The 20,511-nt window shown below is 41.8% G+C and overlaps 2 protein-coding genes across 6 annotated transcripts in view; one reads left to right on the forward strand and one right to left on the reverse strand.

The window, feature by feature from the left end:
• The window catches only part of GRAP2 (GRB2 related adaptor protein 2), a 100,873-nt gene extending 89,343 nt beyond the window's left edge, over positions 1-11,530 (forward strand). For 3 of the 5 annotated variants that reach the window (XM_061639194.1, XM_061639197.1, XM_061639195.1), the window contains 3 exons: positions 4,598-4,714; positions 7,769-7,885; positions 8,531-11,530. In XM_061639194.1, the coding sequence (XP_061495178.1) occupies positions 4,598-4,714; positions 7,769-7,885; positions 8,531-8,710 (414 nt within the window). In that variant the 3' untranslated portion in view covers positions 8,711-11,530. The remainder of the gene's footprint in view (positions 1-4,597; positions 4,715-7,768; positions 7,886-8,530) is intronic. The other 2 variants (XM_061639196.1, XM_061639198.1) reach the window with 1 other exon arrangement.
• ENTHD1 (ENTH domain containing 1) overlaps positions 1-14,165 on the reverse strand; it is a 160,576-nt gene extending 146,411 nt beyond the window's left edge. Inside the window, exon 1 of the mRNA XM_061639193.1 lies at positions 14,098-14,165. The gene's annotated coding sequence lies outside the window, so the exon portion shown is untranslated. The remainder of the gene's footprint in view (positions 1-14,097) is intronic.
• Between the last annotated feature and the right edge of the window lie 6,346 nt (positions 14,166-20,511).

Genomic DNA, 20,511 nt, shown 5'->3' on the forward strand with positions numbered 1-20,511 from the left:
GCTAAGAGCAATGCCATTGGAAATCTAGACCAAGAGGCTAGACTCCTAGCAGGGGCACCCAAGGCGGAATGGTCAAAGCTGAGACACCAGACTAAGATGCATCCATACTCAGAGGAAGGCAATGGTAAACCACCTCTGAATATCTCTTACCACAAAAACCCTATTAACAGAGTATCCAAAATGCAACACGAGATAATGCTGGAAGATGAGACCCCCAGGTCAGAAGGCACTCACCGAGCTACTGGGGAAGAACAAAGGACAACTACGAGTAGCGCTGTGACTAATGACGCAACTGGGTCAAAGCCGAAAGGAAGCCCAGAGGCTGATGCGCACAGACGCGAAAGGAGAGTCCGGAGTTGTACAATGCACACAATAGGAACATGGAATGTGAGAAGCATGAACCAGGGAAAGTTAGAAATTGTCAAGCAAGAAATGGAACGCATCAACATTACAATACTTGGTGTGAGCGAACTAAAATGGACGGGAATGGGACATTTCCAATCAGGCAACTACAAAATATTTTATGCAGGAAATGAGAAATTAAGAAGAAATGGGGTTGCTTTAATAGTGAGAACTGATGTAGCAAAAGCAATTAGGAGCTACAACGCAAGGTCTGAGCGAGTTATATCAATGAGATTAAATGGGAAACCTATCAACATAACCATCATCGAAGTCTATGCTCCAACGTCAAACGCAGAAGAAGAGGAATTGGAGGGGTTTTATGTAGAAGTACAGAAAGAAATTGATCACACAACAAAACAAGATGTGCTGATAATCATGGGGGATTGGAATGCAAAAGTAGGGGACAGAGAAGAACTAGGAATTGTGGGGAATTAGGGCCTAGGAGACAGAAATGAAGCAGGAGAAAGACTTATTGAATTCTGTGAAGCCAATAATTTGCTTCTTGCAAACACACTTTTTGAGCAACCAAAAAGACGACTGTACACATGGACATCACCAAATGGTCAATATAGGAATCAAATTGATTATATAATTGTAGCAGAAGATGGAGACGTTCCATACTTTCTGCGAAAACAAGACCAGAAGCGGACTGTGATACAGATCATGAACTGGTCGTATCGAAAATCAGAGTAAAGCTAAAGAAGACCAACAAAGCAGTCATAATGCCAAAGTACAATTTAAATAACATCCCAGAAGCATACAAAGATCAAATAAGGAACAGGTTTGAGGCTTTAAACTTAGTTGACAGAGAACCAGAAGAACTATGGAATGAAGTCAGAGACGTTATCAGGGAAGAATGCAAAAAGACAATACCTCTAGTTAAAAAGAGAGAAAGACCTCAATGGATGACTGAAGAAACTGTTCAAAAGGACAGAGAGAAGGAAAGCAAAAGCCAAAAGAGATAGAAACACAGTCAGAACCCTAAATGCAACAATACAGTGACTAGTATGTAGGGACAAAGAGAACTATTACAATAGTTACTGTATAGAAATAGAAGAGGACAACAAAAAGGGTAGAACAAGAGCCCTGTTCCAAAAGATTAGAGAAATGAAAGGGAAATTTAAACCAAGAGTAGGGATGTTGAATAATCAACAGGGGAACACACTGACTGACCGAGATGAAATAAAAGGAAGATGGAAGCAATACACTGAAGAACTCTATAAAAGAGATGCCAGGATGACAGATTCATTCACGGAGAAACCGTATGATGAAGAACCAGAAATTTTAGAATGTGAGGTGAAAGCTACTCTCAAAATACTGGGAAGAAACAAATCACCAGGAATAGATGGCATTCCAATAGAGCTGCTACAAGCTACTGAGACTGAATCTGTCGAAATTTTGACAAAAATCTATCAAGAAATATGGAAAACTAAACAATGGCCCACACACTGGAAGCGTTCCATATACATCCCAATTCCAAAGAAAGGGAATCCCAGGGAATGCAGTAATTATCAAACTATTGCCTTAATATCCCATGCAAGTAAAGTGATGCTCAAGATTCTACAACAAAGGCTCTTACCATATATGGAGCAAGAAATGCCAGATGTCCAAGCTGGATTTAGAAAGGGAAGAGGCACCAGAGATCACATTGCAAACATATGTTGGATAATGGAATGGACCAAGGAATTTCAGAAGAAAATCACCCTGTGCTTTATAAATTACACCAAAGCCTTTCACTGTGTAGATCATGAAAAACTATGGAATGCTTTAAAAAAAATGGGGGTGCCACAGCATCTGATTGTCCTGATGCGCAACCTAAACTCTGGACAAGAGGTTACTGTAAGGACAGGATATGGAGAAACTGACTGGTTCCCCATCGGAAAGGGTGTGAGACAGGGGTGTATTCTATCACCCTATTTATTTAATCTATACGCAGAACGTATCATATGGAAAGCGGGATTGGACCAAGATGGAGGTGTGAAAATTGGAGGAAGAAATATCCATAATTTAAGATATGCAGACGATACCATACTACTAGCAGAAACCAGTAATGATTTGAAATGAATGCTGATAAAAGTTAAAGAGGAAAGCACAAAGGCAGGACTACAGCTGAACGTCAAGAAGACTAAAGTAATGACAACAGAAGATTTATGTAACTTTACAGTTGACAATGACGTTGAACTTGTCAAGGATTATCAATACCTTGGCACAGTCACTAACCAAAATGGAGACAATACAGTAGGGCCCCACTTTACAGCGCTTCGCTTTACAGCGTTCCGCTAATGCAGCGGTTGTCAATTGCGGAAAGGCCCCGCTCTTACAGCGCTTGTTCCGCTTCTACGGCATTTTTTTGCCGTCGGGCGCCATTTTGGTCAATGTTAGTCAATGGGTTCCGCTTTACAGCAGTTTTCGCTTTACAGCGGGGGTCCGGAACATAAGCCGCTGTATGAGTGGGGCCCTACTGTAGTCAAGAAATCAGAAGAAGGCTAGGACTAGGGAGAGCACCTGTGAGAGAACTAGAAAAGGTCCTCAAATGCAAAGATGTATCACTGAACACTAAAGTCAGGATCATTCAGACCATGGTATTTCCGATCTCTATGTATGGATGTGAAAGTTGGACAGTGAAAAAAGTGGACAAGAGAAAAATCAACTCATTTGAAATGTGGTGTTGGAGGAGAGCTTTGCGGATACCATGGACTGCAAAGAAGACCAATGATTGGGTGTTAGAACAAATTAAACCAGAACTATCACTAGAAGCTAAAATGATGAAACTGAGGTTATCCTACTTTGGACACATCATGAGAAGACATGATTCACTAGAAAATACAATAATAATATCACCCTATTTGTTTAATCTGTACGCAGAACATATCATACGGAAAGCGGGATTGGACCAAGAGGAAGGAGTTGTGAAAATTAGAGGGAGAAATATCAATATTTTAAGATATGCAAATGATACCATGCTATTAGCAGAAACCAGTAATGATTTGAAAAGAATGCTGATGAAAGTTAAAGAGGAAAGCACAAAAGTAGGACTACAGCTGAACGTCAAAAAGACTTATGATTTATATAAGTTTAAAGTTGACAATAAGGACATTGAACTTGTCAAGGAATTATCAATACCTCGGCACAGTCATTAACCAAAATGGAGACAATAGTCAAGAAATCAGAAGATGGCTAGGACTGGGGAGGGCAGCTATGGGAGAACTAGAAAAGGTCCTCAAATGCAAAGTCAGGATCATTCAGACCATGGTATTCCTGATTTCTATGTATGGATGTGAAATTTGGACAGTGAAAAAAGCAGGTAAGAGAAAGATCAACTCATTTGAAATGTGGTGTTGGAGGAGAGCTTTGCAGATACCACGGACTGCAAGAAAGACAAATAATTGGGTGTTAGAACAAATTAAACTAGAACTATCACTGGAAACTAAAATGATGAAACTGAAGGTTATCATACTTTGGACACATAATGAGAAGACCTGATTCACTAGAAAATACAATAATGCTGGGAAAAACAGAAGGGAATAGAAAAAGAGGAAGGCCAAACAAGAGATGGATTGATTCCATAAAGGAAGCCACAGACCTGAACTTACAAGATCTGAACAGGCTGGTTCGTGACAGATGCTCTTGGAGGTCGCTGATACATAGGGTCGCCATAAGTCGCAGTTGACTTGGAGGCACATAACAACAACCAGTATGCAAACTTATTATTTATTTATTTATTAAATTTATATCCCACCTTTCCTCCAAGGAGCTCAAGGTGGTGCATATGGTTCTCCCTGTCCATTTTATCATCACAACCACCCTATGAGGTAGGTTAGGCTGACAGGCAGTGACTGGCCCAAGGTCATCCAGCAAGCTTCATGGCCAAGTGGGGATTTGAACCCTGATCTCCCAGGTCCTAGTCCAGCACTCTGACCACTACACCACAGTGGCTCTGTACTCTGTACTTAGAGGTACATGACACAACAACTTTGTCCTCATCTCACTGCTGTATGAGCATCTACCACCTGAAGCTGCCATCTCACTTTATCCAATAATAGGGCCAGCCCTGGCACTGATGAATTTAGTGTGATGGAACAGAGAGAAGGGAATGAGGTGAACATATATGGGGTAATATCATTGTACAGTATAAAAAAGGTTGGATAACAAACTTTTCAGTATCAGATCTCCTGTACCTTTTACTGTTGTGCAGATGAGATTTCAGAGATGTTCGACTCCAACTCCCATTGCCCCAATCAGCGTTCCAATGGTCAGGGATGATGTCCAGCAACATCAGGAGGGTCAGAGGCTCCTCACCTCTGCATTAAAGGTACAAGATCCCTAATACTGAAAGATTGCCCATCCCTGGTATAAGCCGATAAAATTAAATATTTCACAGTGTAGCTCAAAAGACTCTGTTGTCTTTTTGGCATCTACTGAAGACCTTCCTCTTTCAACAAGCCTTTCAAACAGATACCTTAATCCAGTCTGCATCTGTTCTGGAATTGTATTGAACATTTTAAGATGTTTTTAGTGTTGTGTCATCTCTTTGCTGCTGTGGGGTCCCTTTGGGAGGAAGGGCGGGATAATAAATTAATAAATGGAAGGAATATCAGGCTCTGGAGCCCAAATGTAAATCAATTTCTTTCCTATCTTGTCTTTGTAACCAATGGCCCCTACTAATTTGACACCAGCCTGCCCTTGGGTGAATCTCAGCATTCCCATCTAGTGGCTTGTGGGGAGGAACAGTATTTCTAAGGACCACTGACACCACAGGCTCCATCCAATTCATGATACAATATCCCTCTTGGGCTTAGTCCACCTCCATAGTCTAGAAAACCATGGGGGGGGGGTCAAACTGATGTCTTTTCTGCTTACCTCAGTATGCACAATGTACCAAATTATCATCCTTGAGGATGTTGACAAGATCCTTGGACTGGTGCGGGCGACCACATCTGTACTGGACCCTTGCCCCTCTTGGCTGGTGAAAGCTGGCAGGACCGGAACCGCTGGCTGGGCCAAGGAGTTAATAAACACCTCTCTGAGAGAGGGAGTGGTCCCTGACTGCCTAAAAGAGGCGGTTGTGAGACCGCTCCTGAAGAAACCCTCTTTGGACCCAGATAACCTGAACAATTATAGACCTGTGGCGAATGTTCCGTTCCTGGGCAAGGTGCTAGAACGGGTGGTTGCCGGCCAGCTCCAGGGGCTCTTGGATGACACTGATTATCTTGATCCATTTCAATCCGATTTCAGGCCCGGTTTTGGCACCGAAACAGCCTTGGTCGCCCTGTATGATGACCTTTGTCGGGAGAGGGACAGGGGGAGTGTGACTCTGTTGATTCTCCTTGATCTCTCAGCTGCTTTTGATACCATCGACCATGGTATCCTGGGAAGACTCACGGAGTTGGGAGTTGGGGGTACTGCTTGGCAGTGGCTCCGCTCCTACTTGGTGGGTCGCCACCAGAAGGTAGTGCTTGGGGAACATTGCTCGATGCCCTGGACTCTCCATTGTGGAGTCCCGCAGGGATCGGTACTGTCCCCCATGCTTTTCAACATCTACATGAAGCCGCTGGGTGCGGTCATCAGGAGTTTTGGGGTGCGTTGTCATCAGTACGCTGATGACACGCAGCTCTATTTCTCCTTTTCATCCTCTTCAGGTGAGGCTGTTAACGTGCTACACCGCTGCCTGGCCGCGATAATGGACTGGATGGGAGCTAACAGACTGAAGCTCAATCCAGACAAGACCGAGATGCTGTTGGTGAGTGCCTTCTCTGCCCAGATGGAGGATGTTCATCCTGTTCTTGATGGGGTTACACTCCCCTTGAAGGAACAGGTGCGTAGCTTGGGGGTTCTTTTTGATCCTTCCTTGTCACTTGAGGCCCAGGTGGCCTCAGTGGCACGGAATGCTTTCTACCATCTTCGCCTGGTAGCCCAGCTACGTCCCTATCTGGACAGTGACGACCTCGCCTCAGTTGTTCATGCTCTGGTAACTTCTAGACTGGACTACTGCAATGCGCTCTACGTTGGGCTGCCCTTGAAGACTGTTTGGAAACTACAACTAGTCCAGAATGCAGCGGCCAGATTGCTGACGCGGACCAGAAGGTCCGCTCATATAACACCTGTTCTGGCCCGTCTGCACTGGCTTCCTATTTGTTTCCGGGCTAGATTCAAAGTGCTGGTTTTGACCTATAAAGCCCTACACGGCATGGGACCGCAATACCTGGTGGACCGCCTCTCCCAATATGAACCTACCCGGACACTGCGCTCAACATCTAAGGCCCTCCTCCGAGTGCCATCCCATCGAGAAGCTCGGAGGGTGGTGACTAGAACCAGGGCCTTTTCTGTGGTGGCCCCCGAACTGTGGAACAGCCTCTCCGATGAGGTGCGCCTGGCGCCGACGCTACTATCTTTTCGGCGCCAGGTGAAAACCTTTTTATACTCCCAGGCATTTTAAAGTGCGTTTTAATGGTATTTTCATCATTATTTGTATTTTTGGATGTTGTTTGGTTCTTTTATTGTTTGTTTGTTTTGTTTTCTTGTTTTATTGTATTTATTGTATTTATATATTGCTTGTTTTTTATCTTTTTGTACACCGCCCAGAGAGCCTTCGGACTTAGGGCAGTATATAAATTAAATAAAATAAATAAATAAATAAAAATAAATCCTACTTGTACACTAATGCAAGAGGCAGGATGAGCTGTCAAATCCAGGTCAGACCCAGCATTTCGTAAAGTATCTGGGCTATTCCTCTATGAGCAGTACAAGTCAAATATATGCCTGGCCTAGGGGACACCAAGAGTCACCTATCTGTGCTTAAGATGAAGAATCTAATGCCTTGTCTGCATTATACATTTATAGCATCTTTGTGCTGTATTGATTTAACTGGTAGGTGGCACATAAGGCAATTCTGATAATATTTGGAAATCAGAAAAGAAAAAATAAGTTTGCATAGTTCAAGTTGTGCTCCTTTGTTGTTGTTGTTGTTGTTATGTGCCTTCAAGTTGATTATGACTTATGGCGACCCTAACTCCTTTTTAGAAAAGTTTGTATTACCATTGTGGATAAATGCATGGAGATGGACATCCACGTTAGCCCCAAACTTAGCAAATGTGAATTGCAGTGAACTGCAGTGTAGACTGGGATTTTGCACAGAGGTGGAAAAGTTGTCAGCCCTAAAGAAAAAATAGGAAAGGGATTTCTAGCTGTTCATTTAAAAAAAATTAATGGGCACAAATACCTCAGTGTCAGTCACTACATATTGCATTGCACTAGCTTTTCTCAGCCATAGACAGGAATTATAATTAAGGATTTCCTGCTTAGCAGGAAATGTCTCAGTTCCTCATTTGAATATGCTCATGGTTACCTTATTCTTTTTGCTTTCTAGGACCGACGTGGCAGGAGTCTGGATATTCAAGATGGGCCTCAGGGCCAAAGAAACCATGGAGAAGGGAGTGCACCATCTATGTTCCGGAGGCACAATGATCCAGCACAGCAACCACAGGTATGGCCGGTACCTGTCTTTTTTTGAGAGGTAGAGTCTAGATCAGTGGGAGATGTGAAGCAAGTTTCTATTCAAAGAACCAGGCTAAATGTATTATTCTGCATATGTCACTTGAAAAGAAAAGTTATGCAAAACACATGTGAAAGTTCAGGAACTTAATTGTCCTGTTAGATCTATGGTGGGAAAGGAGTAGTGAAATCCCAAACTTTTCTCTATATTTTTAGATGTAGCTGTGACTTTTAAAATCATTTATACTGTCTTTCAAAAGGACTACATGCCTTACATAATTTTTTTTTTATAAAAAAAAATGTTCATGACCTCATGGTTGACAAAATATAGGGTAGCAGAGTGGGACAAAAAAAGATAAAGGAATACAAAGGTGCCAGGGAATTAATGGAATATCTGGGGCAAGCATCTTATTTTCTGAAGAACAAAATATTTGGCTTGCAGGAAATATCCATGGAACCTTAAAGGAGAGTGCACAGACTCTGTTCAACAAATGAGAAGCAACCATTCCCATATTTACTGTACAAACATCATTACTCTAGCCTCTCAGTGGTTTGGCGAGGGCATATTATGCTGGGTGAAAGCTGGTAAGATTCATAGCTATGCCTGACACATTTCTTTCTCTTACTCTGTTATTAGAGAACACGATGGGTCCGTGCCTTGTATGACTTTGAGGCAGTGGAGAATGACGAGCTAGGCTTCTGCATTGGAGATATCATTGAAGTTGTGGACAACTCTGATGCATTTTGGTGGAAAGGCTGTTTACATGGAGAATTTGGACTCTTCCCTGCCAACTATGTAGGGGCAGTGACCTGGTGAATTTGCATAGTTTGCAACTGTGTCTGTTTTAATGAGGATGCTTCATCTTATCAATAGCAGAAGAAATCTCAATCATGCATCCGGGTGACATATATAGTCTTCACAAGCATAACATACAGCTGTTCAGTATTCAATATTAAAAGAGCTTATCAAAGGGGAGAGCTGATCTTTTTGCTCTTAATGGTGGCAAGAGCCTTAGATTGTCTAAAAAAATCTCACTGAACTTCTATGTGTTGTCCCTCATTTAACAGATCTAAGCTAACATGCATCTTGCTTTTAGTGGCTAAAAGTGCTTTTAGTCTTAGGAAATCCTTCAGAGAAACCTTTGGTTTCACTTCAAGCACCCTGTGAGTCACCCCACCTTCACAGCTGTTACGACTGTCACAGCTGAACTATGAACACTTGGGTACACTTGGGTACAATTCTATCTTTAATGGTGCATACAGATGTACATAATTTGAACGGAGAGCTTTCTGTGCAAGCACAGTCACCACTAGGGGAGCTCAGGGACTAGTTCGGCATGTTTCATAGCAGAAGAGCATTATGCACAGCTCTGATTGGCTTGAACCAGTGATGGCACAAGGATCCTCCTTGGAACAATTTATCAACTACTTTAAACTACTTTAAAATTGATTGTTTGCTTTTAATTTTAAAAAGTGGATAAAGGTATGTTTAATTTTATAAATGTACATACAGTGCTTGATTTTTTTTTTAACTCAGATAGCTCACCTGAAACACAAGGGGAGAAGCTAGGCAAATGACTGAATCAGTGTTCAGTTCACTGATTAGCACACCTGTCATCTGCATTTCAAACATAGGAGGAAGCTCCCTTGATGGGGGGAAATGCAGTGTAACTCCTGTTTTGTTTTGGGTACATCTTTACACACCCTGCTTCTCCTTTATTGCAATATGATACAATTCCCAAGTTAAAAAGCTTTGCAGAATTCATGCTGTGGTTGGGTTGCCATTGCAGATTCTGTTGCAAAGGTGCATATGCATGTTTACTTTATTCAATAATTCATCGCCTGAGAACATTTCAATTTTGTGTCTTGAACTGGACTTGTGATTTGTTGTTGCTGTTTTGTTTTTTATTTGGCTTGGGCTTCTCTAGTACTAGGCATGGAATGAAAAAGCTCTTCTTCACAGAGCTCTTCTGCAGCAGTTAGCAGCAGGAGCCCCATATATATGGAGCAGTTTGGATTGTGGTCACTGGGTTTAAGACAGCAATTGTATTATCTCTTTTCAGTAACTATGTGGATCCACATAAACACCCAGGGTGAACCCACACTGAAAACATGTATCAGTCCTTGGTGCCTGGTCCATTAAGGCAAATGGGCCACTGCCTTCTTACTTATATCCACTCCAGGGGGTGGTACTGGCTGTCAGCTTCTGCCTCCTCAGTCTCACCGTTGCCCTTACAGAATTCAGCAGGAAGGAGGATAGGGACAAAACCAGACTTAGTTATCCCTTCCTCTCTTTGGCTCTGGTTCCATCTCCTGTTGGCCTCCCTGCCTTCTGTCCTACCAGACCCAGTGAGCACCAGCGACCACTGATACCAGTTTAATTGTAATGACTTCCCTCCAAATAATCCTGGGAAATGGAAAGTGGTTGGGAGTGCTGAGAATTTTATAGCTTCTAAGGTTCCTTTGGGAGAAGGAATGACTCTCAATCCAGTATAGGTTTGCCCACAGTTTTTTTCCAAGTCAAACCAAGCTTACAGGAAACCAGTAAGGTGGCTGATTTAAGGCATTGCATTTATATTCATTTTGTGCTTGTTAGGGATGGGATTCGCTGCCCAGTTCTGATCCACTTCGTATTCCAATAGCCCATCATTCAATCCCAACCCGCCTTTTTTTTGTTGCCTCTTGCTTTTGCACTTGCAAATTAGATCCGCTGTTGTTGTTTCGGCAGTGAAAAAAATCACATACTTTTTAACATAAATGCTTTTGTAAATCCATGGAAGTTAATGGATTACAGCAATTGTAATTACAAAGATATTTATGTAAAACTGGGGGGGGGAATCAAAGGAAAAAGTTGTGCCGATTACAGCCACGGCCTGCTGCAAGAAATCTTCCGGTCTGAAAAGGCAGCGGACTGTCAGATTCAGTCAAAATCCAGTACTGAGTCTGATTTAGAGGCTATTCACCCCCATCCCTAGTGTTTGTGTAGCAAATGTTTTAATGTCATGCATTTATTTATTTGTGGCAGACATGCATATGTTCTCTTAGGCTGCTAATACATGCCACAATGGAAAGTGGTTGAAGAAAGAGGGTGATCCTATACATTGCATTTATAGGTGGTGAATGTAAAGTCTGAAAGCTTTCTAAGTATCCAAATTTCCAAAACAGGTTTCTCTTGCTCTCGTTGACCTGGTTTGCACATCACACTAAGTCAAACCATGGCTTAATATAAGTATGTGGGCTCCAGAAGAGATATTGCAGCCGCTTTGCTCCTCCCCAGTCATTCTGCTGCAACGCTGCACTGAGCTGAACCATGGCTTGGCTTAGCATGCTATCTGAACCCAGGCTCATGGTTTAGCTCTCTCCATACTAACCACGAGCTATACAAAGGCTTTGTCCTCTCTGGGAGTTTGTATGTCCATGCATTTGCACTAAACCATAGTCTGGCTTAGCATGATGTGCAAACTAGGCCATTGTCTATAGCTGTTGCCTGTTAGGTTGTGATAATCCAACTACACCCCAGCATCCGTAGCGCTCTCTTTTTGTTGTGAAGACAAACTATGTGCTTGCTGTAAACAACAATTTTACTGCTATATGTTTTTTATCTGTTGAGTGCCCCAGAAGGAGCTACTCTGTAATCCTGAGAATGTATAAAGTTTTGCTCTTTAAAAAAATCTTGAATTTCTATTATTTTGAATTGATGGTTATTTAGCACAATGGAAACAAAGAGGAAAATATACAGCAAAAGGAAAATTGGAGTTGTCAAAAGTACAATAAAAAAGACATCAGAAATCCTAAAACCAAGCATCTGAAGTAATTATGCTAAAATTCAGCTAATTGTGTCAGCCAGTCATATTAGCTCAGTAAGGCAGTGTTAAGTTTTTCTTTCTTTTGGAATTAAATATCAGCTAGCAAAACCATGCCAGTACCTTAAGAAATGAGCATACTCATTATCAGTCCAAATGAATCAAAGTAATATCAAGCCGTTTTTGAGCACTCACCAGCAAAGCTTGCATATATACTATTGCCAGATTTGTAAGGTTACTTATCTTTCAGCAGCAAATGTGAAACAGAAATAATATATGAAGGAAGAACTGTCTTTCAGTACATGCATTTAATGCAGATAATGCATTACCACAGTGCATGCATTTAATGTACATAATGGTTAGGTCACATGGAAGAACTAGATGGGATAATAATCACAGAGTTGCCAACAAAAATGGCAACTCTGCATTCAATTTGCCAGCTTTCTATCCCTATAGTAAGAGAAATGTGCGACATCATGCCATGTGTTTCCCTGCCCCACTCTACAGTAGTGGCTACCACTGGAGAAGGGACAAGAAAATGCATTATATTATGATGTCCATGTAGTTTCCTTATTGAATATTATGATGATGGTGATGCTTTTTTTCCAAAAAAGTGTAAAACAAGTGTAAAACTAAGGATAAAAAACACCTAAAATACACAATTAACATATATAAAAGAACAGATCGAACTGAGCACCCCCCCTCCGCTAAAAAATAAGCAGAAAATTAACATCCGAATGCCTGAGAGAACAACAATGTTTTTGGCCCTAAAGATAGATAGTGATGGGGCCAGGTGTGCCTCCTTGGGGAGAGCATTCCACAAATGGGGAGCCACCACTGAGAAGGCCCGTTCTTGTGTTGCCACCCTCTACACCTCCCTCAGAGGGGCACACAGAGAAGGGCCTCAGATGAATAACATAGGTTCCAGATTGGCTCATGGGGGGAGAGGTAATTAGGGTTGGTTCATTATGGGGAGAGAGGGGGAAACCAGTTGTAGGTGACTGTTCTCACTAGCAAGCTTAAGGATATGCATTGCACACAACCCCCCACTCTACAATAAACATGAGGATGGGAGCAGGATTGCATCCACTGACTATGCTGTCACCACTATGTAGCTGATGTTCATGCTCCCCAGCAGCCATGCATTTGGCATTAGTATAAACGTGGCCCTATGCATGTACTACTATATATGTGTGTAGGGTTACCAACCATACTCTTTTAAGAGTACATGAACTCTTTTTGAGATGGTACAGCAGCATACTCTTACTTTTCACTTATCAAAGCCAAATGTACTCTTTTTGAAATGACAAAATGGTGGTAACCTTATATGTGTGTAGCACTGAGGATCCCTTTGAGGGGCCCTCCATGAGAAAACCCACTAAAAAATACTCAGTGCTATCAAAGGTAGGGATAGAATGATTTGTCAATTTTGGTTCAATTTCTCATTTTTCCAATTTTAGATTTCTGCAAATATTTACATTTTTTTAAAATCCTCACGAAAAAATTTCAGCATTTTAATGCAAATTTCTTACTGCTGACCCCTCGCCCCAGGGATGACTGCTCCCAAGGGCTTCATATAGATGTTAAACAGCATGGAGAATAAGATGGCACCCTGCGGCACCCCACAGCACAACTGCCAGGGGGCTGAAAGATAATCACCCAATGCTATTCTCTGAAAATGACCCTGGAGACAAGATCGGAACCACTCTAAAACAGTGCCTCCGATAGCCATCTCACCAAGTCAGCCCAGAAGGATACTATGGTCAACGGTATCAAAAGCCACTGAGAGATCAAGTAAGAGTAACAGGGTCACACTCCCCCGTCCTTCTTCCAATAAAGGTCATCCATCAGGGCAACCAAGGCCAATTCAGTCCCATAACCAGGCCTGAACCCAGATTGGAATGGGTCAAGATAATCTGTTTCATCCAAGGGTACTGGAAATTGCTGCGCTACCTGCCTCCACTCACTAGCCACCCCAGAAGTAGCGGAGCTGCTCAGAGAGAAAGCAGCAGAGCTAACAACCTCCTCGCAGCCTTGGGTCAGGGCTCCTGCTGGGAGGACGGGCAGGATATAAATCAAATAATAAATAAATAAATAATAGCTCTGGTGGTCTCTTGTCTCTCTGCTGGTAAGACAAGGGAGGAGAGGAGGGAGACAGAGGCCATCGCTTAGAGCTTTGTGTGCCAAACCAAGGACAAACCCTCACTCTTAGCCAGCAAGCTCAACTCAACCACCTCCTGGACCTTGCCCTGCTGCAAAGCAAAAAATTTCCCAGGGATGGGGAAAAGTTGAAACACTGAAAATGCAGCAAAGTAGCAAAGGAAAGCTACTCCCTTGCACCAAGTGCAAACACAGTATTAACACACGCACATGCGCATACACACACGCCGTTGTCTCTCACCTCCACAGCTCTTCATGTCCATTTTGCTGCTGCCTCCTTGCCCTCTGGCTCCTTTCTCCCTCCACTCCATTCTTCTCCACCACCGTCCTTTTTTTTTTTAACTATTGTTTTCTCCACTCCACCCCCTCTCACTCTCCACCTCCTCCCTCATCACCTCCTACATACCCACAGAGCACAAGGGAAGAATGACACTGCACAGAAACATGTGATTTTTATCCACAAATCGGGAGCAGAATGCTTCCCCCCCTCCCCAGTAATGCCAAAAGTAATGCTGGAAACCTTACAATTACAGCTCAAAAGTAATAAAATTACTCCTTGTTTTATTACAATCAAAAATTACCTGCTGGTCCCTTAAAAAAATTAATAAATTACAAGTAATTGGTTTTTCCTAACAAATTACTTCCAAGCTCTGAACAAAATAGTCTAGAACTGATGTCTGTTTATACAGCTGGAAAAGAGAATAAAAATAGGCAAAGGTTTTGTTTAGAGAACTTTCCTCCAAGAACAATACATGAGCTACATACAGTACACAAGAGCTGAGGGAGTATATGGGAAAGAGAGGGCATTTTCCCCACATGAAGGAAAAGGCAAACACTAGTTAGAAAAGACTGACACTTTTGACTACAAAGGAAAGGCTGGTAAAAGCACAGGTTGTTTTAAATATTGCTCTCAGCTGGGTTGTTCTTGAGACCAGCTTTTTGCCCTTTTAAAGTGGAATCAAATAAACATTTACCCTTCCAAATGATACCAGAACTTTCAAAAAGAATTATCTGACAACCAAACCACTCTAATGGCTGAGAAGTTAAATTTTGCAAAAGGAAACAAGTAGAAAATCACCATGTTATACAATATTTATCAGTGTTCATAAAAATGGCAAAGCATTCCCAGTTACTTTCACTTTCAGAGGAGTCTTTAAGGAGACAGCTTTGTGAAGTGGGTTAATTTGCATGAAACATGAAAAATGCCATTTACAGAAATAGAACTGACAACCGGAAAGGGCTGCAAATGTACCTGTCAGCTACTTGTCTGCAGGAAACCGACAAGTGAAGCAAGAACTCACAGTGAACCGAGTGCAAAAGAAATGTTCAAAACACATTGTATGCAATACACTAACAAGAAATCAAAGCCACAAACCTGACAAAGGATGTACTAGGAAAGATGTGCAAAGTATTGCAGAAGACAACACATGGCAAGTCCCTGGCCAGTAAACCTTCCAGAATGTCCACCAAAAAGAAATGTGGAATATTGCCTAAATATGGGGTAAAATAAGTGTAAGGAGCATTGGCCCTCATCCAGATATATCAGTGTTTTTGAAACACTGAGCAAACTCTTCTGAACTTATTCTACCCGTTGCCCCCTACAACCCAGTACCAGTAGTCAATTTCACAAGTGATTTTGTGAAGGTTCTTGTAAAACAGTTGAACATAGAGTTGCTAAGGTACTACACATTCACTGTTCCAGTGAACTAAGGTACTACACATCCAGTGCTTAAGTTTTGGTTACTGGAGGAAGTTTGATACCATCTGTCTGAGGAGCTTCTCCTTCCCTTGAATTCGCCTCATCCCCTTCACATGTCCAGCATGCCACAAAGCAGGAGGGTGCTGCACCACAGTTTGGAAATTACTATGCACATTCACCTGTGTGCACACACAGAGTCCTTATGCAGTTAGTGAGAGTACTGCCCTGGTACAAGTGATGCCATTGTTCCTATGAATCTGTACAAAATATTATGGTTATGAATGTAGTGAACACAACAACGGCATGATGTACTTACAAGTCGGTGACCTGTAGTTAAAAGATGATGCCCTGATCAGATGCTGACATAGTGGAATTAGTTTGAACTAATTCTATGGCTAATATATGCAAATTTGGCAGACGTTAGAAGGAAGATTTATGTAACTTTAAAGTTGACAATGAGAATATTGAACTTGTCGAGGATTATCAATACCTTGGCACAGTCATTAACCAAAATGGAGACAATAATCAAGAAATCAGAAGGCAAGGACTGGTGAGGCAGCTATAAGAGAACTAGAAAAGGTCCTCAAATGGAAAGATGTATCACTGAACACTATAGTCAGGATCATTCAGACCATGGTATTCCTGATCTCTATGCATGGATGTGAAAGTTGGACAGTGAAAAAAGCGGATAAGAGAAAAATCAACTCTTTGAAATGTGGTGGTGCAGAACAGCTTTGCACATACCATGGACTGCATAAAAGACAAATAATTGGGTGTTAGAACAAATTAAACCAGAACTATCATTAGAAGCTAAAATGATGAAACTGAGGGTATCATACTTTGGACACATAATGAGAAGACATGCTTCACTAGAAAAGACAATAAAGCTGGTAAAAACAGAAAGGAGTAGAAAAAGAGGAAGGCCAAAGAAGAGATGGATTGATTCCATAAAGGAAGCCACAGACCTAAATAAATTATTTTTAGTTACAAAAGGAGGTGGGGAAAAACTTGCATGAAGAGGAGGCGGTATACAGACTGGGGAAAGACAAAGAGGGAGTTAAGAACAATTTGGCTGCACACACTAGCTGCTTCGAAAGCAGCCAGACTGTTTTTCCGGCTGCATTTTGAAACAACTCTGCCTATGGCTGGACAAGTCTCCCTTTCCCCTGCTGATTAGGACCTCCCACAGCAAAGAGTTGGGCCAATCACTGGCATTGGTGTTGATGGCCAATTAGTTTTGAAGTCAGTGTGAAGCTAACTTTGAGGTAAAATGTGCTGCAGCTGCCACCTCTGAGGTTTTGGAGTAAAAGGGGGTGGAGTTTGCCTGGCATTGTGTATTTGTGCTTTCAGAAAACAGAGGTGGAGGCACACACTGAAGCCAGCAAAACTGCAAGTGTGTCTCTACTAGGTTGCCAGGTCAGAAGCATTCCAAGCCCTGAGATTTTGGGGGCGGGCCCAAGCAATGTCATGGGGCAGGACAAGTGATGTCATGGGGCAGGTCCAAATGACATCATGGGGCGGGTCCAAGTGACATCATTAAGCATGATACATTAAGCATCAACCACAGTTGCTTGGCACATACAATTCATACACAAACATTTATCTGATTGGAAATTAGGATAGAAATCTTAGCTGAAAGATGGAGCCTGGGTAAGGAACATTTAATCTAGCCAATTTGCTTCTGGCAAAAAGGGTTTGAGTGCCCTCAGGCCAGGCCAGGCCATCACCAGAAGGCCATTGTAGGAAGAAAGGAGCCTAGTGTTGTGGAAATGTTAGTTGGGAGCACTCAAGAGTAAAGATGGATGCCCCCGAAGAGCTTGCAATTCTAAATACACTTACTAAGGGACTAAGCCCTACAGAATTCAATAGGACTTACTTCTCAGTAGATATGGTTTGGATTGTGTTGTTAGTAAAGCTTGACCAGGGATCCTCTGCAAAGATATCCATATCCAAGTAGGGTTGGCAACCCCCTGCCTGGAATGCCCTGCCCCTACCTTTTAACATCCAAATTTCTTTACAGATTTGACCCTTCACTTCAGAAAGAGGTCTGAGTAATGAGTAAGAAGATTCTCTACCCTTTTCTGTCTCCTCTGTGGGTGCTATAAACTCACTTTATCAGCCAACCCAATTCCAGTGAATATAATTGACAGAGAGACAGCACACATGATTCAGTCTACCTTCATAGGCAGCAGCTTGGGAACAACAACAATTGCAGCCATGCTGCCCAGTATGTGAATTCTCTTTTACCACTATTGGTTGAGTGGAGCGCATGGAACCACTGTTGTTGCTTCTATGGAGGAAAGGGACTGAGGATAAAGGTAAATGAAATGCAAACAGAAAAAGAAGAACAAAAGACAATGATGATTTCTTAAATGCAATACCATACCAACCACAAGAAGATTCCTACGAGTAAGGCAGAAAACTAAGCATGTCACAACCAGTCAGGATTCCTAACCAAAACTATGATAAATGAAGAAATATTTGTATAAGCATAGCTATCAAATATATTTATAACTTACACAACCTGTAAAGATATTTATAGTGCAATCCTACATTTATTTATTCAGAAGCAAGTCCAATGTATTCAGTGGGGCTTATTCAAACAGGGACAGAACTGCAACCTCAAGTGATAAGCAACTTCATTCACACAACCCAAAATTCATAATCATGCCACTTTAAGCTGTTTTGTAACTGTTTATACTTATTTTTATGGTTATTGGATTTTAAAGGGATTTATTTCTTATTGTGAGCTGCCTTGCTTTCCAGACTGCAACCCTACCTCACAGGGTTGTTGGAAAAATTCCCATATACGCACACACACTGGAGATGTAAAAATACATACACCCCATATAATAGTTTATTGTCAAAACCAGTTGATCATTGCAGATCATTAAAAAAATCAGTATTAGTTTCCTACATAATAAAAACAGTGATACCTAAGTAAGCCCTGCCTAATTGCTTTAAAAATAGGATTGGAGTGGGAGAGAAAAATATACACAAACGCAATTCTTTGTTCACTCAAAAGTCCCATCAATTTACAGCACAATCCTAACCATGTCTACTCAAAAGGAAGTCCTATTGAATTCAATGGGGTTTACTCTGGGTATGTTTACTCTGGAAAAACAAGTACGTACTGCATTAAAGCTTCAATTTGGGAAGTTTGCAAAACACTGCCCTCTTCAAAATTTAAACCTGTCTGACTCCTACACATAAGAGAGAAAAAGACTGAAAGCTTACTTAGTCAATTTGTGAGATGTTCAGAAAAGCAGGAAAAAGCATGTTTTCTGAGCCTTGGGCCAGTCACTGCCTCTCAGCCTCAGAGGGAGGCAATGGTAAACCCCGTCTGAATACCGCTTACCATGAAAACACTGTTCATAGGGTCGCTATAAGTCGGAATTGACTAGAAGGCAGACAATTCAATTTGACTCTATCATTTTTTGGTTCTATAATTCATTGTCAAACACAACCCTGATGTCTTATTGGCTAAAAGCCTGAAAGGGCAGAGATTAGAGCAGAACTTAGAGCACCTAAGAAGTTGTGGGGGTGGCTGACATTTTGGTGTACATCTCTGGAACCAGACCATCTAGAAACTTATTTTTTAAAAAATGAAAGCTGAAAGTCCAGGGATTAAGGTGAGTTACCCGTAGACCCGGAGGGGACCCCCCAAAACCTGAGTCTCTGAAAAATGGAGGTCTGGTAACCTTAGTCTCTACCCTCTAACACAGTCAGCTCCAGTTGGGTTGATTTAAAATAAAGTGACACTTAGGCTCTCAAAAAGAAGTCTCTCGCTGATAGATTCCAGCATAGTCTGTCTGTCTTCCATGGGTGAAGCCTTGCTCAGGTGTGATCAGAAGATGTCTAGATCTATGTGCAGGAACTGGTCTGTATTGTGCTACTGTCCAAGCATTGTGGTCAACTGTAGAGGCCTTCTTGGTGGTGGTGCAACCTCTGTGGTGGCTCCCTTCCTATGGAATCCCCACCTCTCTGGAGTTTAACAAGCACCAATGCTTATGATGTTTCAGCACTTGTTTAAAACGTACCTATGCATTCAAGTCTCCGCAGGTGTGTAACATCAGGAATAAATTAATCATGCCCTTTGGCTATCAGTTGCATTTAATTAACATTATTGTGATTTTATTCTATCATTTTACTGTTCTATAATTTTAAAGTATACACTGCCTTGAAATAGATTGTAACAGACAGTATATAAATCTTTTCTATAAATAAATAGGTCTTGCTTCCCCCTGAAGATCGGAGGGCTTACCCTTTTGCTTATCCCCTTTTGCTGCAGGTGTGAAGAAGCTGCAGTGAGTCGTTATTCAGCAGTTATCCCCTGACATGCTTGAAGCCTTGTAGGCAAAGTTATCGTAGCGGAACCTTGTAGACAAATTTTTTGCACCTTGTAGTTATTGTAATGTCGAATAAAATTGAGTTATATTTTTTCATTTTTGTGGTCTGTGTAGCACTCACCATCACCTGTGTCAATGCTGACATATACACATGGTAGCACTGACTAAATTATCTGAGGGGGGGTGAGGGAGCAGGAGAAACTAAATACATTCCTTTGCTAGAATCTCATAAACAGCTGATTATTACTATTACAAATTTCCTCTCCAGGACTACGCATCTGCTGCCTTAGCTGTGGGATCAATCTTGGTAATGCAGGCACAGCATTGGTTTGTGTGCATGTCTCCTCAGCCACCAAGATAGTAAACAAATTCAGCTTCCATGTGCATATGCCCCTTAGCGAGTTTGGGGGCACTGGCTTAGAAAACAAGGATTGTGTCCAATTAAGTTCTACTCAGAATAGACCTTTTGAAATTAATGGCTGTGACTAATGTGTGTTCATTAATTTCAGTGGGTCTACTCTGATAGAACTTAGTTGGATACAACCTTAAATCTGACGTGAAATGAAACTCTCTTCTAAAATATTTGATTAAAACATTTTTAACTGGG

This window comes from Rhineura floridana, chromosome 8, assembly GCF_030035675.1.
Source record: "Rhineura floridana isolate rRhiFlo1 chromosome 8, rRhiFlo1.hap2, whole genome shotgun sequence".
Classification (NCBI taxonomy): Eukaryota; Metazoa; Chordata; class Lepidosauria; order Squamata; family Rhineuridae; genus Rhineura; species Rhineura floridana.